Source organism: Nasonia vitripennis, chromosome 4 (genome assembly GCF_009193385.2).
Source record: "Nasonia vitripennis strain AsymCx chromosome 4, Nvit_psr_1.1, whole genome shotgun sequence".
NCBI lineage: Eukaryota > Metazoa > Arthropoda > Insecta > Hymenoptera > Pteromalidae > Nasonia > Nasonia vitripennis.
The window spans coordinates 15072274-15094617 of NC_045760.1; the positions used below are offsets into that span (position 1 = coordinate 15072274).

The 22344-nt window shown below is 37.2% G+C and overlaps 2 protein-coding genes across 15 annotated transcripts; both read right to left on the minus strand.

Moving 5' to 3' along the window:
• Window positions 1–477: 477 nt before the first annotated feature.
• Window positions 478–15675, minus strand: LOC100113596 (aldehyde dehydrogenase, dimeric NADP-preferring). Of its 14 annotated transcripts, XR_004344935.1 has the most exons (14): window positions 15391–15675; window positions 11304–11466; window positions 4603–4640; window positions 4388–4531; window positions 4209–4304; window positions 3902–4123; window positions 3660–3823; window positions 3355–3585; window positions 3084–3281; window positions 2553–2668; window positions 2200–2315; window positions 1927–2062; window positions 1654–1807; window positions 484–1149 (listed from the first exon to the last, which is right to left on the minus strand). XR_004344935.1 is itself a non-coding variant. In XM_031929621.1 (13 exons), the coding sequence occupies exons 1-13, from the start codon at window positions 15670–15672 to the stop codon at window positions 1123–1125; spliced, it is 1971 nt and encodes a 656-aa protein (XP_031785481.1). In that variant the 5' UTR covers window positions 15673–15675; the 3' UTR covers window positions 478–1122. The 14 variants fall into 14 exon arrangements, 12 of the variants coding, with proteins under 12 accessions (XP_031785481.1, XP_031785480.1, XP_003426923.2 ...); XM_031929621.1 differs by lacking the exon at window positions 2553–2668 and having other exon boundaries at window positions 478–1149; XM_031929620.1 differs by lacking the exon at window positions 2200–2315 and having other exon boundaries at window positions 478–1149.
• A 172-nt stretch (window positions 15676–15847) lies between these two features.
• On the minus strand, window positions 15848–22292 carry LOC100115301 (putative glycerol kinase 5). Its single transcript, XM_003426874.5, has 11 exons — window positions 21877–22292; window positions 20117–20210; window positions 19913–20012; window positions 19418–19577; window positions 19215–19329; window positions 17627–17947; window positions 17454–17558; window positions 17183–17277; window positions 16933–17096; window positions 16719–16852; window positions 15848–16605 (listed from the first exon to the last, which is right to left on the minus strand). Exons 1-11 carry the CDS (start codon window positions 21970–21972, stop codon window positions 16463–16465), a joined length of 1527 nt encoding a protein of 508 aa, XP_003426922.1. The 5' UTR covers window positions 21973–22292; the 3' UTR covers window positions 15848–16462.
• Between the last annotated feature and the right edge of the window lie 52 nt (window positions 22293–22344).

Below are 22344 nucleotides of genomic sequence, written 5' to 3' on the forward strand. Positions count from 1 at the left end.
CAATGCGACATCCTCGCACACACGTACATCGTACGTACGTCATTATTTTCGCCGAAATCTTGTGGGCGAATAAACACGTGCATGAGAGTCGGTCGTTGACTGTGCGAGTCGAATAACAGTCTGTCGCGGCTGCGTGGATTGCGAAATCGTTCTAGTGCTCGTTGTAGTCGTAAGGTTTTTTTTCCAATTAATTAGAATACTTCGATAACGGGATTCCTGCTTGCAGAATCCAGACATTAATTCATTGAAATCGATTTGAAGATTTCGCGTCGAGCGTTTGACAAATTGACGTCACAATGGGCAAAATTAGGCACGAGGAAAACGACCAAGTGGTCGAATTTGTAATAATGTAAATGCAGATTTCATCAATATTGAACGTGCGATCGGTGACAGGGAAAGTGACTAATTAAACTTTGCACTTGTTGAACCAACGGGAGAATCGGAGGTATAGTACAGGAGAAAATAATAGAGTGTAGATTTTTATAAGAAACATATATGCATATAATTTATATAAACTATACATAGTTTAATCATTTATAATGATTACATAAAAAGATAAAAAATGTATTTTACATCACACTATCACCCACACTAGTAATGTTTATTAAGAGCACTTATAATGCAATCTCTTACCTAATTTTCAGTTGATAAAAAATTTGCAACATTCTAAAACAAGAATTGCGACTAAAAACAAAATTTTAATTTTGAAATTTCACGCGCACAAAATAAAAAACTCATAAAATAGAATAGTTAAATAACTCTTTTCGCAAAACGACTACATAGTAATTGCTAGCACATAAATCGTTAAAACTTAACATTACAAAATAGTACAAACAAACATTTACAGATAAAATTACTTTGATAGAAACAAACGTGTGATGTTTGCATTATAAATCTTAAATTAACGTGATGTTTGCGTAATTATTCAGTAAACAAAAAGAAAAACTGATCGCAGTATGTATCCACTAGTCTTTGTCAATTATAACATCTGGAATTATCGGACCGTAACTGCGAACATTTTTACTTCTGAGTTTTTATGACTGGGTTTTATAAAAATATGCGTAAACAAAAATAATATATTTTGCGTGCATTTGTGACAAATATTTTCCGCTTTTAGCCACATCACGGCTGGTCCTCGTAAGGGGAATCCTGGAAAAATGTAATAATAGCGTTATATTATCAGCTATTTCATATTTAATTTTCTACCTGATATAATGTATATTGGCGTTTTGTGCTTTGAAGTTGTTCTCGTTAAAAAAGGGAAAAACGTATGCAGCAGATTGACAAGTTTAGTTCTTTATTCATTAAGTCGTTAAAATTACAAAAACTTAATATGTGCGTGACAACTTTGTAAACAATGCGTAAATATGTTCAACCAAACATTTAGACATCTCAGGTTTAACAAGATTGTAATACTGTTTTCTATGGATAAGCACTAAAGAAAACTGACAGTAAAAATTATTATTTATAAAAAAAGTTACAATCCAAAAAGATAATAAGATCAAAAGGATCTCTAATATCAAACGAAATTTTCCTCTATAGTACGTTTAATTACTATGTGAGAGCAACGTTTTTGTGCTTTTATAATTGACTTTCCATTATCCAAATGTGTATTAGATGAAATGATGTTTATCGCACCCCTGTCTTTTGTACCTTCATAAGAGCTCTGATGCCAAAAGTCGCGGCAACTCCCAGTCCGAACATTAGCAAGTGTGGCAAATATCTCATTCCAGGAATATCGGGCCTCTTAGCAACCAAGAGAGACAGCACTTTCAACTTTTTCTCCGAGTAAGGTGGATAACGTGCGCTGAAAATTAACATGTATATTTAAGTTAAAACTGCCTGACGTAGTGACTTTTTATTTCTATAAGTATTGAGTTTAAAAATATTAGAACATTTTTACAGTTAAATTTGAAATCTACTTACGATGCCAGAGTTTCTCCAATAATGTTAAAATTCTTTATAAGGCATCCCTTAGGATGCACGAAAGTATCAAACGACAATTTTCCGTGATAGGCTCCTATGCCTGATAATCCAACACCTCCAAATGGTAAGGTATCAACTAAAAATAGGCAATTATTTATCTTCTGCCAGACGTAATCCTAATGTTAAGCAACGTTTACAAACAAAAAGCAGTGCTAAAGAGATAGCATAATAGCAGTTGACACCGAAAAAAAAACTACCAGTTACCCAGCCTACCTGTCATGTGTAATAAAGTATCATTAACCACCACATTTCCACTTGATGTATTTTGTAATATCAAGTTAACATCTTCTAAAGTTGTACTGAAAATATACAGCGCTAATGGCTTTTCCCTAAACCAACAAATCATCAGAACCAGACATGCAAAGAAACATAAAACGTTACAAATACAATTGTGAGAACCAATTAAAACACTTTGAGTCAAGTTAGAGGGTTATCAGCGGTAATAGCATGCCAATAGTTTTAGATCATTACATAGTAGTGTGTCTCAAAATTTTAGATTGCATTTTTTATTATTCATACGCGTTTCGCGTATAATAACCACCACCTAAAACCTTAGCATAACTCACCACTGTATTGCATGATTGTATCGTTCACGCACACCGAGCCAGATTTTGTTTGAGTTATGATCAGATTTTGTACATCCTTTTTCATGGTAAACAGGTACAATACAAGGGGATTATCTCTACATAGGGAACAGATTTAAATTTGTTATTTGCCAGAAAAAATGATGTATAAAATTGCAATCACTACACCAAATAAAAGTGAAATATTTAAGTAGAAAATGCAATAATTTAATTTCTGTGGTATTTGCTATTTTACATTTGCTATTTTATTTTTGTGAACTCTTATTTACGTGCAAGATTGAATGATAAAAGATATAAACAAACAATATTATACCAAACAATTAATCATTGTCAATTAATACATGAAGCAAAATATTTTTATGTATTTTATCTGATAATGTTTGAATTAAAAAATTTTGAAAACACTTGAGGAAGACCAGTTAAAATACTTTCAGATGCACAGTAACTCAAATTCATAAACTTTATATAATTAATTATTTAAATAGAATGGAAATTATATAGTTAATATCTTACCGTTCATTGATAAATTTAATAGCTTCATATGCATTGCTAACGCTCACAATTGGTAAAATCGGTCCAAAAATCTCCTCCTTCATTACTGGTTCTGATGGTCTGACATTTATGAGAATGGTTGGTGAAATGTATTTATCAGCAGGATCAACTTGACCACCAATAGCTACTTCACCATTAGATAAGAAAGCCGTTAGACGCCTAAAATATAATAAAATAATGAATATATTTTGGCTGGCATTAAGCCTGTCTTAGTTTGACATTTTTAACTTACTGATAGTGCTTGTCACTGACAATACGACATAGATCTTGACTTTCTTGTGGATTTTCACCGTACCACTCCTTCATAATTTTTTTTGCCTCTTTAACAAATGCATTTTGAACTTCCGGTGTGCACAATATATAGTCCGGTGCTATGCAAGTTTGACCAACATTAATAAATTTGCCCCACAAAACTCTTTTGACTGTGACTGTTAAATCAGCTGTATTGTCAATGTAGACAGGACTGAAAATAATAATAAATTTATTAATTTGCACAAATTCTCAATACAAAAATGTTATATTCTAGGTATAGTTTACCTCTTTCCACCAAGTTCCAAGGTTACCGGTGTGAGGAATTTATTTGATGCTTCTCGCACAATACGTCCAACTGTTGTTGAACCAGTAAAGAAGATATAGTCAAATCTTTGTTTTAAAAGTTCAGTGGTTTCGTTAGTACCACCACAAACGACTTTGTAACATTCCTAAATAAGATGAATATATTGACTATTAAAATCTGTACACAACTGGGAAGTTTACTATTTACTTAAAAACAGACATACGTTATCCAAATATTTAGGTATGAGTTCATTTATGAGCTTTGCAGTAGCAACGGATACTTCAGATGGTTTAAGAATCACACAGTTGCCACCTGCAATTGCTCCTATCATTGGTGCTATTGCTAACTGTAGAGGATAATTCCAAGCTCCCATGATCAAAGTAACACCATAAGGCTCTTTGTAAATGACAATTTCGTCCAAAGCATTCACAAATGTTCTTGTTGGCTAAATTATAGATACATCATTAACTTTATAATTGTTAAAGATAACTCTGGCATAATATTAGATATAAATTGAGAAAAAATATTACCTTTTCTGGAGCAGCCCATTCTTTTAAATGCCTCAGTAAATGAATGATTTCGTTGATGGTGTAATCAATTTCAAGTACGTAATTCTCAAATTTACTCTATAATAGATGATTGAAAAAATATTAATCATCTACACAAGTCAATTAAAACAAAAAGAAAAAATATGAAATCTAACACATACTCTTCGTAAATCAGCATTTAAGGCAGCATGGAATTCATGTCTGTTTTCTTCAAGCATCTGCTTGAGTGCCTGCAATTGTTTAATCCTGAATTCCAGTGGACGAGTCTTTCCACTATAAAATGTCTCTCTTGTAGACTGCACGAGCTGAAAAAAGAAATTCCATTTGTAATGTAATATTCTTTGTAATGCAGAAAATGAATGTTTGAAAAACTCACCTCTGCAAAGTTGGACATGTCTTTGCCGTTGATGGGAACTGAAAGGAATGACAAAATTGGTAACTTATTTGAATGGTAATAACTTGAGCAAAATAAAATTTTTCCTTGTAGTGAGAGAATTAAAATATGTATACAAATTATAAATTTCCATTAAAGAAAAGGAAATGAATTTATAAATCTAATAACCACAAGTGAAACAGCAAGCAAAGAAATAACAAGAAAAATAATACAGAACCAAAGAGTGATAAAAACTTATCTATTCTGAGTGTTACTGATAGCTCAGCGCAGATAATGTCAAAGAATCATTAAAACAGCCTTACATAATTAAAATTAACGTTTAGCATGCAAAAGTGAAAAGGCTTAAAGTTCAGACATATAATATCCTTTTATCTAGTGTCTTCCAGCTTAAGTACACTGCATTTTTTGAAATGCACTCTGTCATGCATACATCAAGGTCGACAGCACCTATATGTATACACGTATGTACATATATCTAATACAAGACTTCAAGAAATACCCGTTCCAGACGGTTCTCCTGATACATACGTATAGATACAAAAATATGTGTAAACGCATACGGATTCGCTCGATAGACAACGTCAACGCGCTGGTGAAAGAGATACTTATGGTTTAATGTCGCAAGACCAGAAGTCCCGGTCGAAGGGAAAGTCGTACGCGCCATATCATCGTCATCATCATCATCGTCGTGTACTTTCAGTTTCGGCGCGCTTGCGGCTCCGAAAACTCGAAACTCACCGTGAGTTCGTAACGACTAATATGCGTTTGTGGAAAACATCAGCTAATAGAAATTTCTCTTCTAATGCTATAATATGCGTATAATAATCAAAAGAAACGTGAATTGCCCGGTTTGCAAAATCGCGTTTGTATCAGCTATATAATATATTTCTAGACAAGTGTACTCGTGTACTAAATAAACAATAATAAAAAAAACACTCACTTCAAAGCGTTATACGATCGAAAACCTGACAGAAGTGTAAGTTATCTTCCTTTATCGGACGAGATAGGTTGCGAACAACTCGCCGCGCAGTGCAGACGCAGCTTCTCTTTGATGCGTGATGCGAATCTGCTGTCTAACTGCAGTCCAACAGAGTATCTCTTGCTTCGCGGCGCGCTTCCACTTGTCGCGCAGTCCGAGATAAACTGTGCTCCGCAGCTCCACCACTGCTACACACACAAGACGCACCCATTTCGAAACGGTCGGTTCTCTCACTCTTCCGTCTCGTTCTCGTTCTCGCAATCTCGTATAGCTCGTAGTGTATATCTATGGTGCGTGTCACGTGTGTATGCGTGCTCACTCGTGCGTAGTGTAGGCCGTTTATTATTTACGCATTTTTGTACAAATATCGACAGCGTGCAAGTGCAGCCAGTGGATGCAATTGCTTGATAAGTACGTTAAGAAGCTATAAATAGACTTAGAGGTCGCACGGATGATAAGTTCGACTTTTTTGTTGTGAACGAGACCAAAGTTTTGTTTTTATTTTCCAACTGTCATTGAGGAGAATCGAACTGTCCGACTGTCCCCGTCAGCGGTCAGCTGTTACTGCTCGGTGGCTTGTCAAAAAACTCAAAAGAGGTCGCTAATATCGAGCAAACATATTATGTAGGTATTTCTTACCTTACATAGTCCAGTAAAATTAGCTTTGAATCGATTTTTTACTCGAGTTCGATGAGTGCAAAGTTCCGAGATAATAAATAAGAAAGAAATTATCTAAATGTAGAAGGAGTGGGAGGCGCCTCTGGTACAGGGCTTGTACGCGTCGCGCGAACAAGCCCTGTACGAAAACGAGTAAAAAATCGATTCCAATGCAAAATTGAACGCTCTTTCGACCGGTGCAGGTCGTTTTACAGTACGTTAAGCCGTTTTCGAGCTATAAGCAAAATTAATGTTTGCACACTGTTTTCGCATAGAACCCCTTGACCTAGGAAGCTGCAAATTTCAGAATCGTCTTTTTCGACCTCGATTTGCCTATAACCAAAATGCAGCCATTTCTATCGCATTTCAATTTCAAAGCTAATTTTACTGGACTATACATATGAGATACGCCACTTCCGCCGCGCAGTGGGTAAAGGTAATTCAGTAGCTTCAGGTGTGTGTATACAGGTGTCGCGGAATCGGAATGCCGAATCGAATGTGTATTTACCATTCGTGCTACTGCATATGTAAACAGATCTGAATTTGCGTTCTAAAGCTTTCAAGGTTCACAAAATATTACTATATTTTGGAATAATTTGAACAAAACTTTGCACTATATGTTAAAGTAATTTATTAATTTACAATTTCTTCGCCGTGATTAATGAAAAAATTTCAAAGTCAACAAGCGTAAACGAATATTTGTTAACATAAAATATGTTTGAAACCATTTATAAGCAGTAAACAACTAGCGCGTGTATGAGGTAAATTAAAAAAATAATAGCTTTTGAGATGAATGATATAATAACACAGTAACTTGTGCCACATTAAGAACACGTTGTCGAGGAAAATTCTTTGTTACATCCTATACCGTAGCCATTGTAATGAGCGACTTTCGCAGCCTCGACGTGAATTCTGACGGCATCTCCGTTGGACTCCACGGTCTGTTCAATCGTTTGCGTCATTATGATTAGTAAAAATGTCGTTTTATTTCAAACTGTAATAAAGAATGGATATTCTCTTATTTTGTTATTTTGCAATGATATCGTTGCCGGATGATTCAGTGACTGACGATTCCTCCTATACTTATATTTTTTTTATTCTAGAGCTTGTGCTATCATTCATTTCAATTCAAATGGCGATAAAATGTTTTTGACGGAACATTCTTTTTTTTACAAACAAATTTAGTCACAGATTTATGATGTCACGTTAAAAATAATTTGATTTTATTCTCTTGCTATTCCCGTTATCGTACAAAAAACATAAACAGATTACGCAGCGAAGGCGCAATGCAGTAGTAACAATTTTTTGTCGCCTATAATAACCATACAAATGAATTTCTTTTATTCAATGATAAATGACAAATCCAACCGAGACTGCCTATTATACTCTAAAAAAAAGAATCGCTTAACACCGCAAAAAAAAGTCTGAATTTCATCAGATTACCGTTATCTGAAATTTGTTCTATTTTAAAATTTGTTTATACGCAAATAAATATCCTAATATAAACGCGTTCAGTCCAACAAGAAAAAAATAATTTTAAATTATAATTCCTTTTTTGTATGTATTACGATCGGTCAATTTTTTGCAATGCCATGATAGCACATATAAATACCTTAATAACGCGTAGATCGACGCAATCCCGATCTTCTTCGAAATCAACCTCAACCAAGGCAATCAAATCGCCATTAAAATTCTCTTCCAACAAAAAAGGATCTTCGAGGCGATACGAAAAAAAGAACAAGAACGCCGCGTGCTACTTAATCGACGTCTCCCGATGAAAAAAAAAAACCGGAACGCTCCAGACGAGGCCGTCTGACGCTCTGCTCCGGAGAGACTCTCGAACTGGCCGAGCGCATTTCTAGCTGCGAGTTCGCGAAACACTGTGTATAAGGTTTTCGCGTATTATTTATATATATATATTATAATACAAGCTGCTTATATCCCTCGTCGAGTTAGCACTGAAGGTGAACGAGGTGGTAACTCGTTGATGCATTATTCAAGTCGCAGGGATTAATAGATCGCGAGAGGCTTAACTAGACCCTCCTTAGCGCGCCCGCTAAGTATGTATATTATAGCCATCAGACTTTTCCTCGACACTTGAATTTTATACTATGTAAGCGCAGGTGCAGCGGGACCTTGTCTTATTGCCGGAGAATAATCAATTGGAGACAACCCCTTGGGCGAGAACTAGAGGTGAAAAAAGCGTGTTTTATTTACGGAAGATGACTTGCGCTTGTTGCGAGAGAAACGTCACGTACGTGAGAGATGATTTAATAATAATACACGAGTATACTATATACAAAACAAGGCGCGCGGAAAGCGCTTTTTACGGAAGTTTCCCCGCTGCGTGAACGACGCTGATGACGTATACGAGAGTTTGCCATCCGAGATTTTGCCGATACTGATGGTGCGTTATATTCAAAGGCTGAAGATGATAAGTGTATGATTGATAAATCGCGCTTTCGATTGAAACGAGAAAGATATTCGTTGGATATTAAAACTTGTGATACTTGTGCGATGACTGGGTTGTCCTCGCACAGGCGTTAATTTATTCTTAAGATGCTCAAAATGAGCAAGAAACTTGGATAATTGACTTGCAAATTCATTATCGGCCACGATCATTATATTGATAGTTTATGCGTACTTTTTCGTTGTCAGAAAAATTTGCAATGTTGAAAATTTAGCAAATGAGTATATTCACATTTTCTACTGTTGCAATTCGAATGACGTAACCTCAGGAATCAATACTTGAGTAATTAGCATAAGATAAAACAAAGGGAGCACACGAGAATGTCAATGTTGATAAACGTCGATCAATTGTAATTATTCAAGCTATTTCGTAAGACAAAAAAAGTTAATGGCACAGCGATCGTCAATTTGTTCCGTATACTAAATTTTGTTCCACGCATATAAGTCATCCAATTACTATTTGCTACATTCTTTTGAAACTTTCGCAACCCAGCACCTTAAGAATTCTATCACGACACATCGAGTTGATTCTTTATAAGACCACAACAAAGCAAATACCTGCCTTTATCGTCAGCAAAGCCGAAAGAACCTGTCCCAACGCACGTTTGGAAATCGCCGCAGTCGACGTGTATCAGCGAAGAACTGACTTGTCTGCAACCGATCGTCGCGGAAAGACGTTCGGCAGGAGACTCTACTAAGAGAATAAATGCAAATCACTGCATGTACGCTCGCTGAAAGCAACGGCGAAGAAGAACTTTTTTTCTCCAACACGCAGAAAAAATCCCACACAAAATGTGCAGCTATGAGCAAGCGCATGCTTCTGATTATATTTTCAGATTCTATATAGCTCGAGTATAGTCCGACAGCTTCTAATGGAGTTAATGTGTAACACTGATATAAATGGCGGGAGGACGTTCGTAAAATTCCTGTATACGTGTAAATATAGCGACGAGAGATGTTTGATTGTGCGCCGGCTAAATATTGAGGAGACTTTAGCGTGGGAACAAGGCAATTCATCATGTAGCGATTTAATAATCCTTTCCGAAAAGTAATGATAGGTTTTCGATTACAATACGTAATTGTTTTTTATGATCACTGGCGTGGAATCTTCATTGATTATAATGTTTCATTGATTATTTGATTCATTTGCGGATCGTATAGATTACAACAAAATTGTTAACTGTAGGTTATTGATGGATTGCTCGCAATCAATAGTAGTTTTTATTGCAACAAGAGAATAAAAGCTCGTGGATCAACTACGAGAGTTATTCCGCATTGTGAGTATGCGCCGCTTTCTCTCTCTGATAGATTTGTTCAACAAATGTCATATTTTTCAGCACACAAATTCATAAAAGCTATTTTCGAAGCTAAATTCATCAAGCACGAGGGTCGGTGGACAAAATTATTCGAAAATTATGCTGGGGTGAGAAAATAGAGCTTTTATGAGAAAAATTGGAATTAGAAGCATTTGTCGCGCGGTGGTGCCTTCGTGTCTCGACTCATTTAAGTTTTCATGTCCTGCAGAAGTTTTAACTTTGAACAGCACTGCGATTCCGCTCGCTCGTGACCTGTATCGCGCATTATGCTATTATAAGGATCGTACTATACTACTTGTCGCCCGTCGTCACACCTATATAAGATCGAATGGAAATTTCGAGAGCTATAGTCGAGGGATCGATCGTTTACCTGTATCTATTATACCATACCTTGCCATTTTTTGCAATTGATTCCAGTGCTGTTTACAAGATTAAAAAGAATGCAGAGGAGTTCTCTTACGCAAGCGCGAAAGAACGTTTCCAGAAATTGCGAATCGGTAAGTACCGTCCGCAGACTGCACATCAGCAATTTCGAATGTTAATCGACTTTTTGAGAGACAGAGAGAGAGAGAGAGAGAGAGAGAGAGAGAGAGAGAAAACCCTGACACGATGTAGATTCCTTTTGCATCTTCCAGTATTCCTTGAACGGCAACGAATCGGTATGCGCGGTTTTTCATGTCAGTATAGATGCGCTGACACTACACACTATAATTCAGTCTGGAGGAATACGCTTCAAAGAACTCATCTGCGCAGTGATCATCGCAAAAGTCTAGACTATTTCTCAACGACACCAAAATGCGCGGGGCATTGACCGAGGCGATTGCAGCCCGAGCTCTCATAGTATCTGAGAGAGAGAGAGAGAGAGAGAGAGAGAGAGAGAGAGAGAGAGAGAGAGAGAGAGAGAGAGAGAGAGAGAGAGAGTCTATTTATGTTCAGCAGCGTCGGTTAATGCGACAATTGGCCGGCGAGGGTATAGCGTATAGAGGCAGGTCATTCAGCTTACGCGAGGCGTTTCAAATATATAATGCGTAATTTCTCAGGATGTTTTGTACTTTTTTATAATATTCCCGCTCGAAAATCAAAGAACTCGACAAAAACGATCTATTATACGCGAACAAGCTGAATTCCCGACATCCTCAGTCAGGCACCTCATCGAGTCGTGGCTTTGTAAACAAGCGTCGGCCCGCGCTCCTTATAATATACCCGCGCATATACACGCTTGAAACTATGGCTACTTGCACACATCGGCTAAACTCACTCACCTTCGGTCATCGGTTGTATCAGCACCGCAGCCTCCTCGGGCTCAAGGTCCACTCGGCATATTTCCGTCTCCTCGCCTATGTCGAGCGCGACGGACTCGGGCGTCTGAGTCTCGGGCTCCGCCAGCCGGCCGTTCACTTCGCTCATGTCCAGCACCACTTCCGCCTGTAGCAGCCGAAAAGCACAATATTGTCAATTCCAGATCGAGCGGGGAAACAATGACAACAATCGGGCGCACATCCGCGCGCGCGCGCGCGCCAGTCGCGAGATACACACGACCGATCGGCCAGTTAGTTAACGAGAGACTGCGCCGCGGTTAGCTATCGGCTGCATGGCTCGAGAGAGAGAGAGAGTGTGTGTGTGTGTGTGTGGGTGTGTGTGTGTGTGAGAGAGAGAAGGGGCTATGTTGACCAAAAGAGTCAATATGGACTAATAGCTCTCGCTTTGTATCTGCGCGCGCTCGGAGAGAGGGAGGGACGGAGATTAGAAAAGGTCCAACGCGACATGCGGGTTTGCTGCAGCTTGTCAGAGTCGCGCGACGGCGCGGGAAAGTGTGCGAGCCAAGCGAAAGAGAAAAACAGTGTTGCCGGTGATTACAAGCCCGAGGCGGAAGCGCCCGCAAAACCGGTGAAATTATTTCTCTATATACATCGGCGGCGCTGGTACGGCGATTTCGATATAGCTCTCGTATTCTATTATCAGTCGCGGCCGATTTCGCGACTTGTGCAGCGCGCGCTTTCGTCGTCTCGTTCGTCTACTGTATAATTGATTGCATTCTCAACTATACTTGCTTTCGGTATTACTTACGTGTTGACGATTTAATCAGATACGGGCAAGTATCGCGTGCGTCGCGTGTGTCATTATATTATCTTGGCTATAATTTTTCAATCGTTTTATTTCTGTCTCTCGATTCATCGGGCTTCGTATCTTGGTTTAAAATCGCTAATTAATCAATGCGATCGCTACCTATTATTTACTCGTTGCATTGCAGCTTCAAATTTAAAAAGCTAAATTTGCTAATCCTACTGAACTTTATCAAGGTCAAGTTTATGTTCGTTCAATAATATTCTCACCAATCGGCGCTGTAATCGCAAGGTTAACGACCTCTTTTTGCATGCAGGAATGCAAAAAGTATAAATATAACATAACCCGGAACAGGTCCAAATCATCTTTGGTTTACACAACAGTGCGCTTTGTATATGAAGATTCGTCGATTCGTATAATTAAGTCTTATGCTCATTCAATTCGGATAATGCAAATCGTTAACTAGCGCGTGATCGACAAAATAAAGATGTTTCGATGATTGGGGATAATATATAAGCGCTCGCGAGAGTAGCGCGCGTGCACGTATAAGTATATCCTGCACCTACATAATACATACCCTATGCATAATTCAACTTAGGAGAAATACAATATATAAATTAACGGATGGTTATTATTGATAAGCAAGTCTGTTATATCCGTCTCGTTTACGAGGTCTCGGTATTATTGCTGTAACAGAATCATCGCGCTGTATTACAATACAAAATATATTTGTATACATAAAATGCATATATATATATATATATATATATATATATATATATATATATATATATAGTATTATTTTGAAAACGCGTCGTTTCGAGAAAAATTCGTCTGCATCAGCTATATAACCTTGCTGACCAGGTATTCATGCACCGGTTTATATTTCACTTGGCTGGAACTTTTATAAAGCAGTCTATACTTTAGTGCAGCTTTTTCGACGCCGAGAGATGTAAGCCAATGAAAGCAATAAGTATCAGTATGGTTCTGCACAACCGGTTCTAATTTTTTACAGGATGAAAAATATATAAGTAGTCACCATCAGAAGTTGAATTTATATTCGTAATGCTAAAAATTGACACTTTCACTATAAAGCTGGAAAACTTTAGAGTCTGCTGTGTTTTGCAACGCAGAATTGACGAACGAAGCAAAGTTGTGCGGCTCTGCGCGCGTATATTTAATGGTCAATATTTTTTGCCGATGCGTAAAACCTGTACCTCGGCGAAATTGGCGCCACTGCACGCAGTAAATGCACGTGTTTTCTTTTACTGCCGTTTCCCGGAGATGTAGGTGGAATAGTTTATTTGTAAGAATTTTATTAACTAGTCTAAACGCGAGAAACAAATGAGGAATTTATAATCACACAATCTCTTCGGAAAATAGTTCAGTAGATATATAAGATTTACCTTAACAATTGTAAGGTATGCAGCATTTTAACGACTTTATCAAATATCTTGAAGAATTTCAACTATTTCTCCAGAGGCACAATGCTATTCAGAAACTGCACACACTGCCAATGTCTATTTCACTTTGAGCAATGCACGAACGGATATTCTCACTTTGATCTTATACGCGTAGGCCTATACTTCAGCATTAATATGCACGTTGAACTCTTAATGGCTTCAGATATAATTTAAAACGCATTAGGAAAATGAAACTCGTACAAAGAAATAGCATTTACTAAACTTTTAAATGTCTTTAAATTTCTTTCACCATCACACGGGCACATATATGCGATGGGAGCCGATAAAAGTGTAGCACAAACATAAGTTCAACATACAATAGCGTGCTTTTTGTCCGGTGTTTTTATCCGCGAACGACGTTATATTTTCATTCGTAAAAATTAAGCCGATCAATAGTTTTTCAGTGTTGTATAAAGGGGAAAGTTAGTTTCCGCTCTGTGTTAGTTGACTCTATTCGAACCGGTGGACATTCCAAATTATTCTTGAAAATTTATCAAATTTTCCAGGGGTTCGAGAAAAAGAAGAAATTCGGAGAAGATTATAATAACGAGGGTGACATTGATGGCCGAAACGTCGATGATAAAGGAGAAAATAATGGCAGTTTTTTGTTTCCCTTCAAGTTGCTTTGGGAAGATCGACGGATTATCAAGAACGTTGTAGTAGTGTATTTTTCGTTGTAGCTTTATTTCCATTCGACCACAATACATATTCTTAAACGCACGAATATTTAGCACTTTTGACGTCAAAGGTGATCCGCACAGATACTTTTTCGTGTAAATTCGCACAAACGTGTCTGCCAGACGCTTGTCACGATACGAATCGTCTAAAAATCGCAACGACTAAAGCTCGACCGCAATTATAGGAATGTTCCTAAAATATCACTCGCAATTGTTCGCCGGCAATTCGATCACTGCTGAATACACTCCAAACACTCGAATCAAAAGTAATAAAATAATACCTATCACGACAAAGAGAAACTGTCAAATTACTCACCATGATAGCAAACAAAATTGATTCCTTCTTCGAGAAAAAAAAACTGATAACCAGTGTCCAAAGGGAAGAAAAAATAACGTGGCCCACGACGAGAGAGAAGCGTTGCTGCTGGGCGCGCGACGTCGAGGAGGACGCGCACTCGATGTCCGATCGCGAATCCGATCGATCGATGCGTTGCGTGCGACTCGCGGGAGAATTCGTTTAAACTATGTAATGGAAAACGGCAAGTTCATCGCCGCGCGATCTCCGATAGCGCAGGCGCGTTGCGCAACGTGCGCCGGTGCCGGCTGCTTGCGTGCTGACTGATCGTTATCAAATATACTTTTTCGTTTCATTTCCCAAATTTAGCAATTCAGCTCGATTTTGCGACAGTCTTTTTTCCGTATGATACGTATGTGTGACGCCAAGGCTCGATATATAGCTGATCCTGCAGTACATGCCTCGCTGTAAATGTGAGAGGTTTCGCTGAGTGCGTACGTATATGTAGCATGTATTATATAGTCGACTGGCGGATTTTATAAATATATTTAAACAACTCCCGAAATTTTTTTTCCCTCGCTTTAGCTCTTTAACAAAGCTTTGATTGCTCTACAAACATTGGTCGTGTTTTTTAACATGCACAGTATCGCATGGTTTTACTGCAATACTGCTAATGTAGTAATGACGAGGTTTTACTAGAACACGGTAGGTATCCATGGAATTTTGTTGGATCGATGCGACCGAGTGCCTATAACCTACATTTACTAATTTATTTTCGAATTCGAATGTGGATTAATTTTCTAAAAGTAATGACGACAAGTCGTATTTTGATCAAGACGAATGTAAATACCGTATAAACATCGATGCCGTCGCTTACAGCACTAAAGCCAACGAAAGTAAAAAACGAACTCAGCATAGAAAATCCCGGTGCGATCACTGATGTATGGAAATCGAAATCACGTAGTCGCGCAAATGACGCCAAGTCTCTGTGGCGCTTTATTTGGAACGAGCGCCGCGACGCGACCTGCGAGACCCTCGGCAGACCGATTCGGAAACGATGAATAACAATAGGTAAGCCGTCGTGGCCTACCGAACTCCCTCTCTCGCTCTCTTCATCCATGTTTCGTTCCATTCGTTATAGTAATGAGAGCAGAGCGTCGGCCGACTTTTTTTTCTCTTTTCGTAATCTCGCAGGTTCTTTTGTTTCCCATTGTGTTCTTTTGTGTCGCTCGACAGTTCTTGGAATGTATTTTTGTTTATATAGGTCTAAGAGTGAATACATGATTATAGATAGAAGAATCTTTTCGTTTTGTGGATGAACTAAGCATATTTTTTTATTTTTTTTTAGAAAATATGAGTATCAAAATACACAATTTACATATGATTCTCTCCGTAACAGAGATTTTTGTGTATAAGGCACTTGTAAATTACTAGTGTTTACATAAGTGACTTATGTGTCAATTCGTAAGATTTCTCTACTTTTTTCACGGTAAATCTTCAATTCTTAATTATCACATTATTATTGTACAAAAGTTTGTCCAACAGTATGACACCCCTAATATACTTTACATGTGATTTGTCGTAAGAAAATATACGAGCTAAAAAGATTACAACCCTGTTTATTATGACAAGGAAGTCTTAGCCTATGTTTACTCTAAGTGGAGTCATACTGTACGACTTTTTCCTATACACGCGTATTACATAGGTACAATACGTTAAATTGGCTATAATCTCAGCATTTTCTATGAAAATACTTTTAAAGTACACAAAAAATTCTTTCAAAAAGTTCGCAATACTTTGACTATGTATATCAATATGATAATTCCTATAAAGATTTTCATGCAACTCCACCTTCTCTCTTGTCTTGCTATTAAAGCTTCGTCGTCTTTTTCAAGGTCTGGCAACTTGGAGGGAGCGCTTGGTCAGTACCAATCTTTGACCCTTTCTACGGCCTTTTTCCAGTTTTCGAACGACTTCGCATAGGAAGCTTTCCTCTCCATGTTGGGATAAAATGTTTTCTCGACACGGCGAAGCTTTAGGATGTCGTCCTTACTTTTCCAAATACCTGCAATACCAGAATAAATTACTGATGTATATATATAACGTATATATGATAACCGATTACCGGCAGTTGATTAATTATCTTTAAAAATCCATTCTTGAATCGAAAAAATGTACCTTGATGTAATCCAGCTAAAAAGGCTACACCTAAAACTGACATTTCGCTACTCGTACTACGCTCAACTTCTAATCCAGTCATATCAGACAAAAGCTGCATGGTAAAGTCATTTTGTGATACTCCTCCATCGACCCTAATCAAACATATGTACATATATCGATTTAATAGTTGTTTTATTATATGACCTGGAGATTCATTAAGAGGTTGTCATACCTTATCTTGTGGTACGAAAAAAATGTTTCGCGTTGTAAGCAATTATAAATCATCACTACTCTGAAAACTAAACCCTCCATCATCGCGCGAACAAGGTGAGCTTTCTGTGTGGTTGGCTTTATACCGATAAATCCTGCTGCAGCATTCTGATCATTGATCGGTGACTAGAAAATAAGAGATAAATATTAATGTAGGATGTGTTTCTACGATTTAAGAAACACGAACAAGATTCGTTTATGATCGAACATACCTGCAGACCACTAAAGGCGGGAACAAAGCAAACTCCATCTGAATCTTTCACGAAAGTAGCTAACGTGTAAGTGTCCGATTCGTCCTGAATGATTCCTGTAACAATATATTGATTAATTACTACGAAAGCTTGGTCTATAACATTCAATGACATTTAAAATAAGTCCAGTAGAAAATTTAAAATTTTGATAATTCATTCTAATAGAGCTATACTGAATTTTTAACAATAGAATATTTTATAACATTCCGACCGCAACGCAAAAATAGCTTACCTGAAAATTTAGCCCATTCGATAATGGTACCAGTATCATTCGATGAACCTTCGGTAACATAAACTAACTCAGTTCCTAATCGCCAGGCAACCAAGGGATAAAGACCTGTGAAGAATAAACATATGAGTAGATGTAGAAAACAATTTATCATATTCTCAAAAATAAAAACTGACCTGAAACAGAAGCATGGGGCTCGTCACCGGTATTGACATTAATGAAGCTACCAGTGCCCATGGTTAGCTTGAGGTCTCCAGGTTTGAAACAGCCAGAGGCTAAAAGCGAAGCAGATTGATCCGCCATCAAGCAAGCGATAGGTATTTCCGCACCAAAAAGCGAAGCCGGTAGTCGACCGAAATTACCAGCCGTGTCGACAACACGCGGAAACATCGAGCTGGGCAGGTTGAAGAGATTCTGGGACCAGCCAGCCCATTTCAGAGTGAACGGATCATAGAGTCCCGTAGCGGAAGCGCTCGATACGTCTGTTATATGCTGGCCTTTAAAAGTTACAGATTTTTTAATATTAATAACTTCATTTTTGGAAACCTTATTATTTTACCACGAACAAAATAAGTGTATATTATTTATTTAGTAATGAAAATAACACAGGATATTGAAAAAATCTCATACATCTAACTTTTATCAAGTTTCAAGTATAGCAAGTGTCACAAAAGTTACCTCAACTTGATATTACATAAAGAACTTTTGCATATTCAAAATTTATTAATAAAATAAAATTCAACCAAAAATAGCCGTATTGGAAAAAACCCTTAAAAATCAATATTTTTCCCATTTGAGTCAGAAATTTACTGGACACGAATCCATACATTCAATATGGTTTAAAAAAACTAAATCAAATTACAAAAGTCGTTTTTTCTAATTTCTACTTTGCGAAATACTTAAGGTAGTTCACCGGAATATTTATTTTCTTAGGATGTCGCTCAAACTTTGTTTATGTGTTCAATTTTTTTTTACCCTCCAAGCGACATTATTTTTAGAAATATTGAACCTTGAAATTTTGTATTTTAACATGGGAAGCCTATACCGAGTCCGAATTTTGATGACGTTTAGTTGAATTGCGAAGCGAATTTTCTTAGAATATTTTTAAAAAATTAGCTTATGGTGTAAAGTAGCAATACAAATCATCGAGAAAAAGTTGGATAGGGCAAACGAGGCTTTTTTTAAGATACAACCATTCAAAGTTTTCATCCCATGCTATCAGTATATCTATATAGTTGCGCAGTGTTTCTCCCTCTTACAAGTTTTAAGAGTATTTTGTACTCTAAACAATTTATATCACCATTCTAATGTTTGATACTATGAATTGTAAGGTTTTGTCATTAGATAACACTGCATAATATCTTAAAAAAGGAATTTTCTAATAAAAACCCTGATTGAGCACCACTGTAGCTGGTGAACTACCTTAATAGAATGATCTATACGTGTAAACGTCATCAAATAGTTCAGAGTAAACTTTATGCTCTCTAGCAGATCACATTAAAAAATATCTGTGCATCGAACCTTCAAATGATAAAAAAAACTACAGGTGGGTGATTATCAAATTCATGTAAGTAAAAAAGTTCAAGTACTCGCTATGATAGATAAGTTAGATATGACAGCGATCACCTCAGCGTGTAACCGTATTAATACATCCATATATAGACTATAATGAGTACAGTTTAACATTGCGCTGCAGTAATACGCAACGATCGCCTTCACTTTTCTCACGCACAGCTGCTGCACGCATACTTAATCGCCGCTTACCGGTCAATTTGTAGAGAAGCCAACAATCAACACCGCCGAAGACCGCTTTTCCGGCGTCAGCCGATTCCCGCAGGCCGTCCACGTTCTCCAGTGCCCACAACAGCCGCAGCGTCATCTGCAATACGTTTGCGCTCGATTAAATCTCTATAATATACTTAGTAATTTTTAATTACTGAAAAGAGGAAGTTGCCGTGATTCCGTACCTGGGTATTCATCAATCGAAGGACACTGCCAGCTTGATATCGCTTGTTGCGAGATACCGCGTAGAGGAGTTTCGAGCCCAGGCGTAAGCCCCGCATCGTCAGGGACGAGTTCCACGAGTTGACCATCGAGTCTGCGCGTAGATCCTTCCATGTTATGAAGCTTGAAAATTTTTTACATTTTGTCATCATTATTGAATATAGATTCATTATTATTGTGACTCGCAACTCTCACGCGGAAAGTTATTTGAATTATTGTATACACTCATTATGACTTTTTTTCTAATTACGAACTTGTGCAATCAAATGCGAACGTTTTATTGCGTGCATTAAGCGATTATATCGTTTTCCATCGTATACTTGTCGATTAATCAAAAAATTGAAATAGATGACGAGTGCTACAAGTTTGGTGTTTGTTTATGCTCTATAGCTATATAAATATAGATATCCGGGAATTTATAGTTTGACGGAGATTATAGAAGTTGGGTATTTTCCTACTTGTGATAATGTTTGCCGCTATCAGTGTTCCATGTAATTACACTGCTGCGCTGCGTCGATATGCCCAGAGCTTCTATCTTCGATGGTTCAAGACCACTTTCTGAAATTTGCATATAATTAAGATCGAACCTTTTAATCGAAGCAAGAGCTTTTAGCCTTATAAGCGATTAAAACTTCGAGGCTATTAGTAATTTATGATCTTACCCTTGATGCATTGCTGAATTACTCGAACTATGCTATCCCACAGCCAGTCCGGATCAATTTCCACGTAACCGGGCTTTGGATATAACAGCTCCACCTGCAACAATAAATAATATACGCTTATGAGCTGATAGTAAATACTTTCTGAGCTGATAAATAAATAAAACCTATGAGTGTAAGAAGTAGTAAAAAATACATATGTAAATATCAGATTACATAAAGAAATAATGTGAGAAAGCTTAGAATTCAATGTTATAGGCTTAGGATATTCCACAATCTCTTTAATTTTATATCTTGAATTTCCTCTATACGTATATATTCTCTCATTAATTGCGTTTCGTAACTATTTATTATCATACTTTTTTTTATAAATCAGCATAAACCGTTGGCGTAGCAGCATGCAATTTTATAAATGATTTTTATTGTGAGCACATAAATAATACGAATACGATAGTCATCATGCAAATCACTAATCTGTGCACTTTATTGCGATAATCTTTACTGATGCATTAGACACGTGTAATATAGACTTTAGTGTAGAATTATGAACGTGCGTCGTTACTATCAAAGTCCTTGACCTTTAATAACTCGGCACAATATTTAATTTCCTCCGGCAAACCGGTTCTATGAGTACGACCGTCTGGGCTCTTTTTCCATGATTTCAAAGCATTTAAATTTAATCGAAATATTCATCCAACTCACCTGAGGGAAAATCATTGTGACAGAAAAATGTAATAAATCTAAAGTTTTATTTGCAACAGTAAGGGAGAAGTTTGTACGTGTACTTAACGATTTCTCATTCGCAATGCATCATTCGTTTACACCGTTAACTGTACATTTTTCTGATAGATTCGCTTAATCGACTAAACGCGAAAACAGAACAACTTGGTAATCGATGTAAGGAAAAATGTTCAATTGTAACTAGCTTGCTGATTTTCTTCTGCACCTGACCACTGCACTATCAGTCTCAAATTTTTTTGTGTAAAATACACATGCGGTTTTAACGATTTTATTCGACAAAATTAAAACGTAATCGATTATATAATTACAGAACCTATATAAACATAATTTAACGTCAGTGAAAGTAAAAACCCGTTACTACATAAACTCGATACGAATACCAATAGTTTGGCTACGTAACACCGTACTCGACGTCAAAGAACACGCTCAATTCAAAGTATATAAAGAAAAAGTTGCTAAAAATTAAATTTTACAAGAGCTAATAAAGTTTTTTCTTCTTTTTTTTTATCTAGCCTTGGATCAAAACAAAATGCAAATGAAGAATAAGTCAAAGTTTGAAATCATGCCTTGCACAGTAAAAAATGCGTATCTCAAAGGCAGAAATTATTGAGCAGCTTTCGACATTCTAAACAAAATTTTACAACTGATGGCTATCATTCCATTGTTGTTTGTTTTTTCAAAAATAATACATTGGACATCAATTTTTATCTTAACTATATAGTGTATTCTTTCATAAAAAAGGACTTATAAAACGTATAAATTAAGTACTTTTTCAAGGCGTATGCTATCCTTTTAAATCCTCCAACGATTGCAAAAAACATTCTAAAGAGCAGACTTAATTCTCGGATTGGAAAAAAATCAAAGCTGCATACAATTCAAATACCCGGTATAATAGATAAAATAAGTGCTACTCCAGACGAGTTTAACATAGATAACAGCAGTATCGGGTGAGTCCGCGAGATCAATAACCCGAACAGCGGTCACCTCTATATACATATCAACAAGCAAAAAGATATGCAAACCTTTTCGGAGTTAATGGCAACATTTTCGCCTGCTTCGTTGAGGATGTGGCAGCGAATGGTCGTAGTGCCAACGTCGAGAGCCGCAACATACCTCATGATAAGCTCTCTGTCGAGTCGCACACAGTTCAACTTTATTTCCACTCACGGGACGACTGTCGCGTGTAGACTGAGCGCCAGATCGGCGCGCGCGCCCAAGAAGCTCTCTACATGCGTTCTCCGTCTCTGTCATCATCGTCGTCGTCGTCGTCGTCGTCGTCGTCGTCGTCGTTCCGTCGCTCGCGTGGGAATGTTATACTTCGAACGAGATTCGCTTCAGATTATGCGCGGACGGTGAAGAATTTTAATTGGAATTGTACGCTAGGAACAAAAGTAGTGCAGGAAAAAACGTCAAACTAGAAATTTTGATAAAAATAATCAGCACTAATGTTTTTTAAATCAAAATATTTATTTATTTTGCTACTTATTTTC

What these genes read in the sequence shown, in the direction of transcription:
- LOC100115301 (XM_003426874.5), bottom strand. Translation starts at nt 21,972, where the DNA reads ATGAGGTATGTTGCGGCTCTCGACGTTGGCACTACGACCATTCGCTGC. An exon ending in AGCGGCAAACATTATCACAA is followed by an intron (nt 19,578 to 19,912) that starts GTAGGAAAATAC and finishes AAAATTTTCAAG; the next exon opens with CTTCATAACATGGAAGGATC. An exon ending in TTTTCGTACCACAAGATAAG is followed by an intron (nt 16,853 to 16,932) that starts GTATGACAACCT and finishes ATGTTTGATTAG; the next exon opens with GGTCGATGGAGGAGTATCAC.
- LOC100113596 (XM_031929621.1), bottom strand. Translation starts at nt 15,672, where the DNA reads ATGGAACGAAACATGGATGAAGAGAGCGAGAGAGGGAGTTCGGTAGGC. An exon ending in ATTAAATTTATCAATGAACG is followed by an intron (nt 2,316 to 3,083) that starts GTAAGATATTAA and finishes TTGTTGGTTTAG; the next exon opens with GGAAAAGCCATTAGCGCTGT. An exon ending in ATTGGAGAAACTCTGGCATC is followed by an intron (nt 1,808 to 1,926) that starts GTAAGTAGATTT and finishes GTTAATTTTCAG; the next exon opens with CGCACGTTATCCACCTTACT.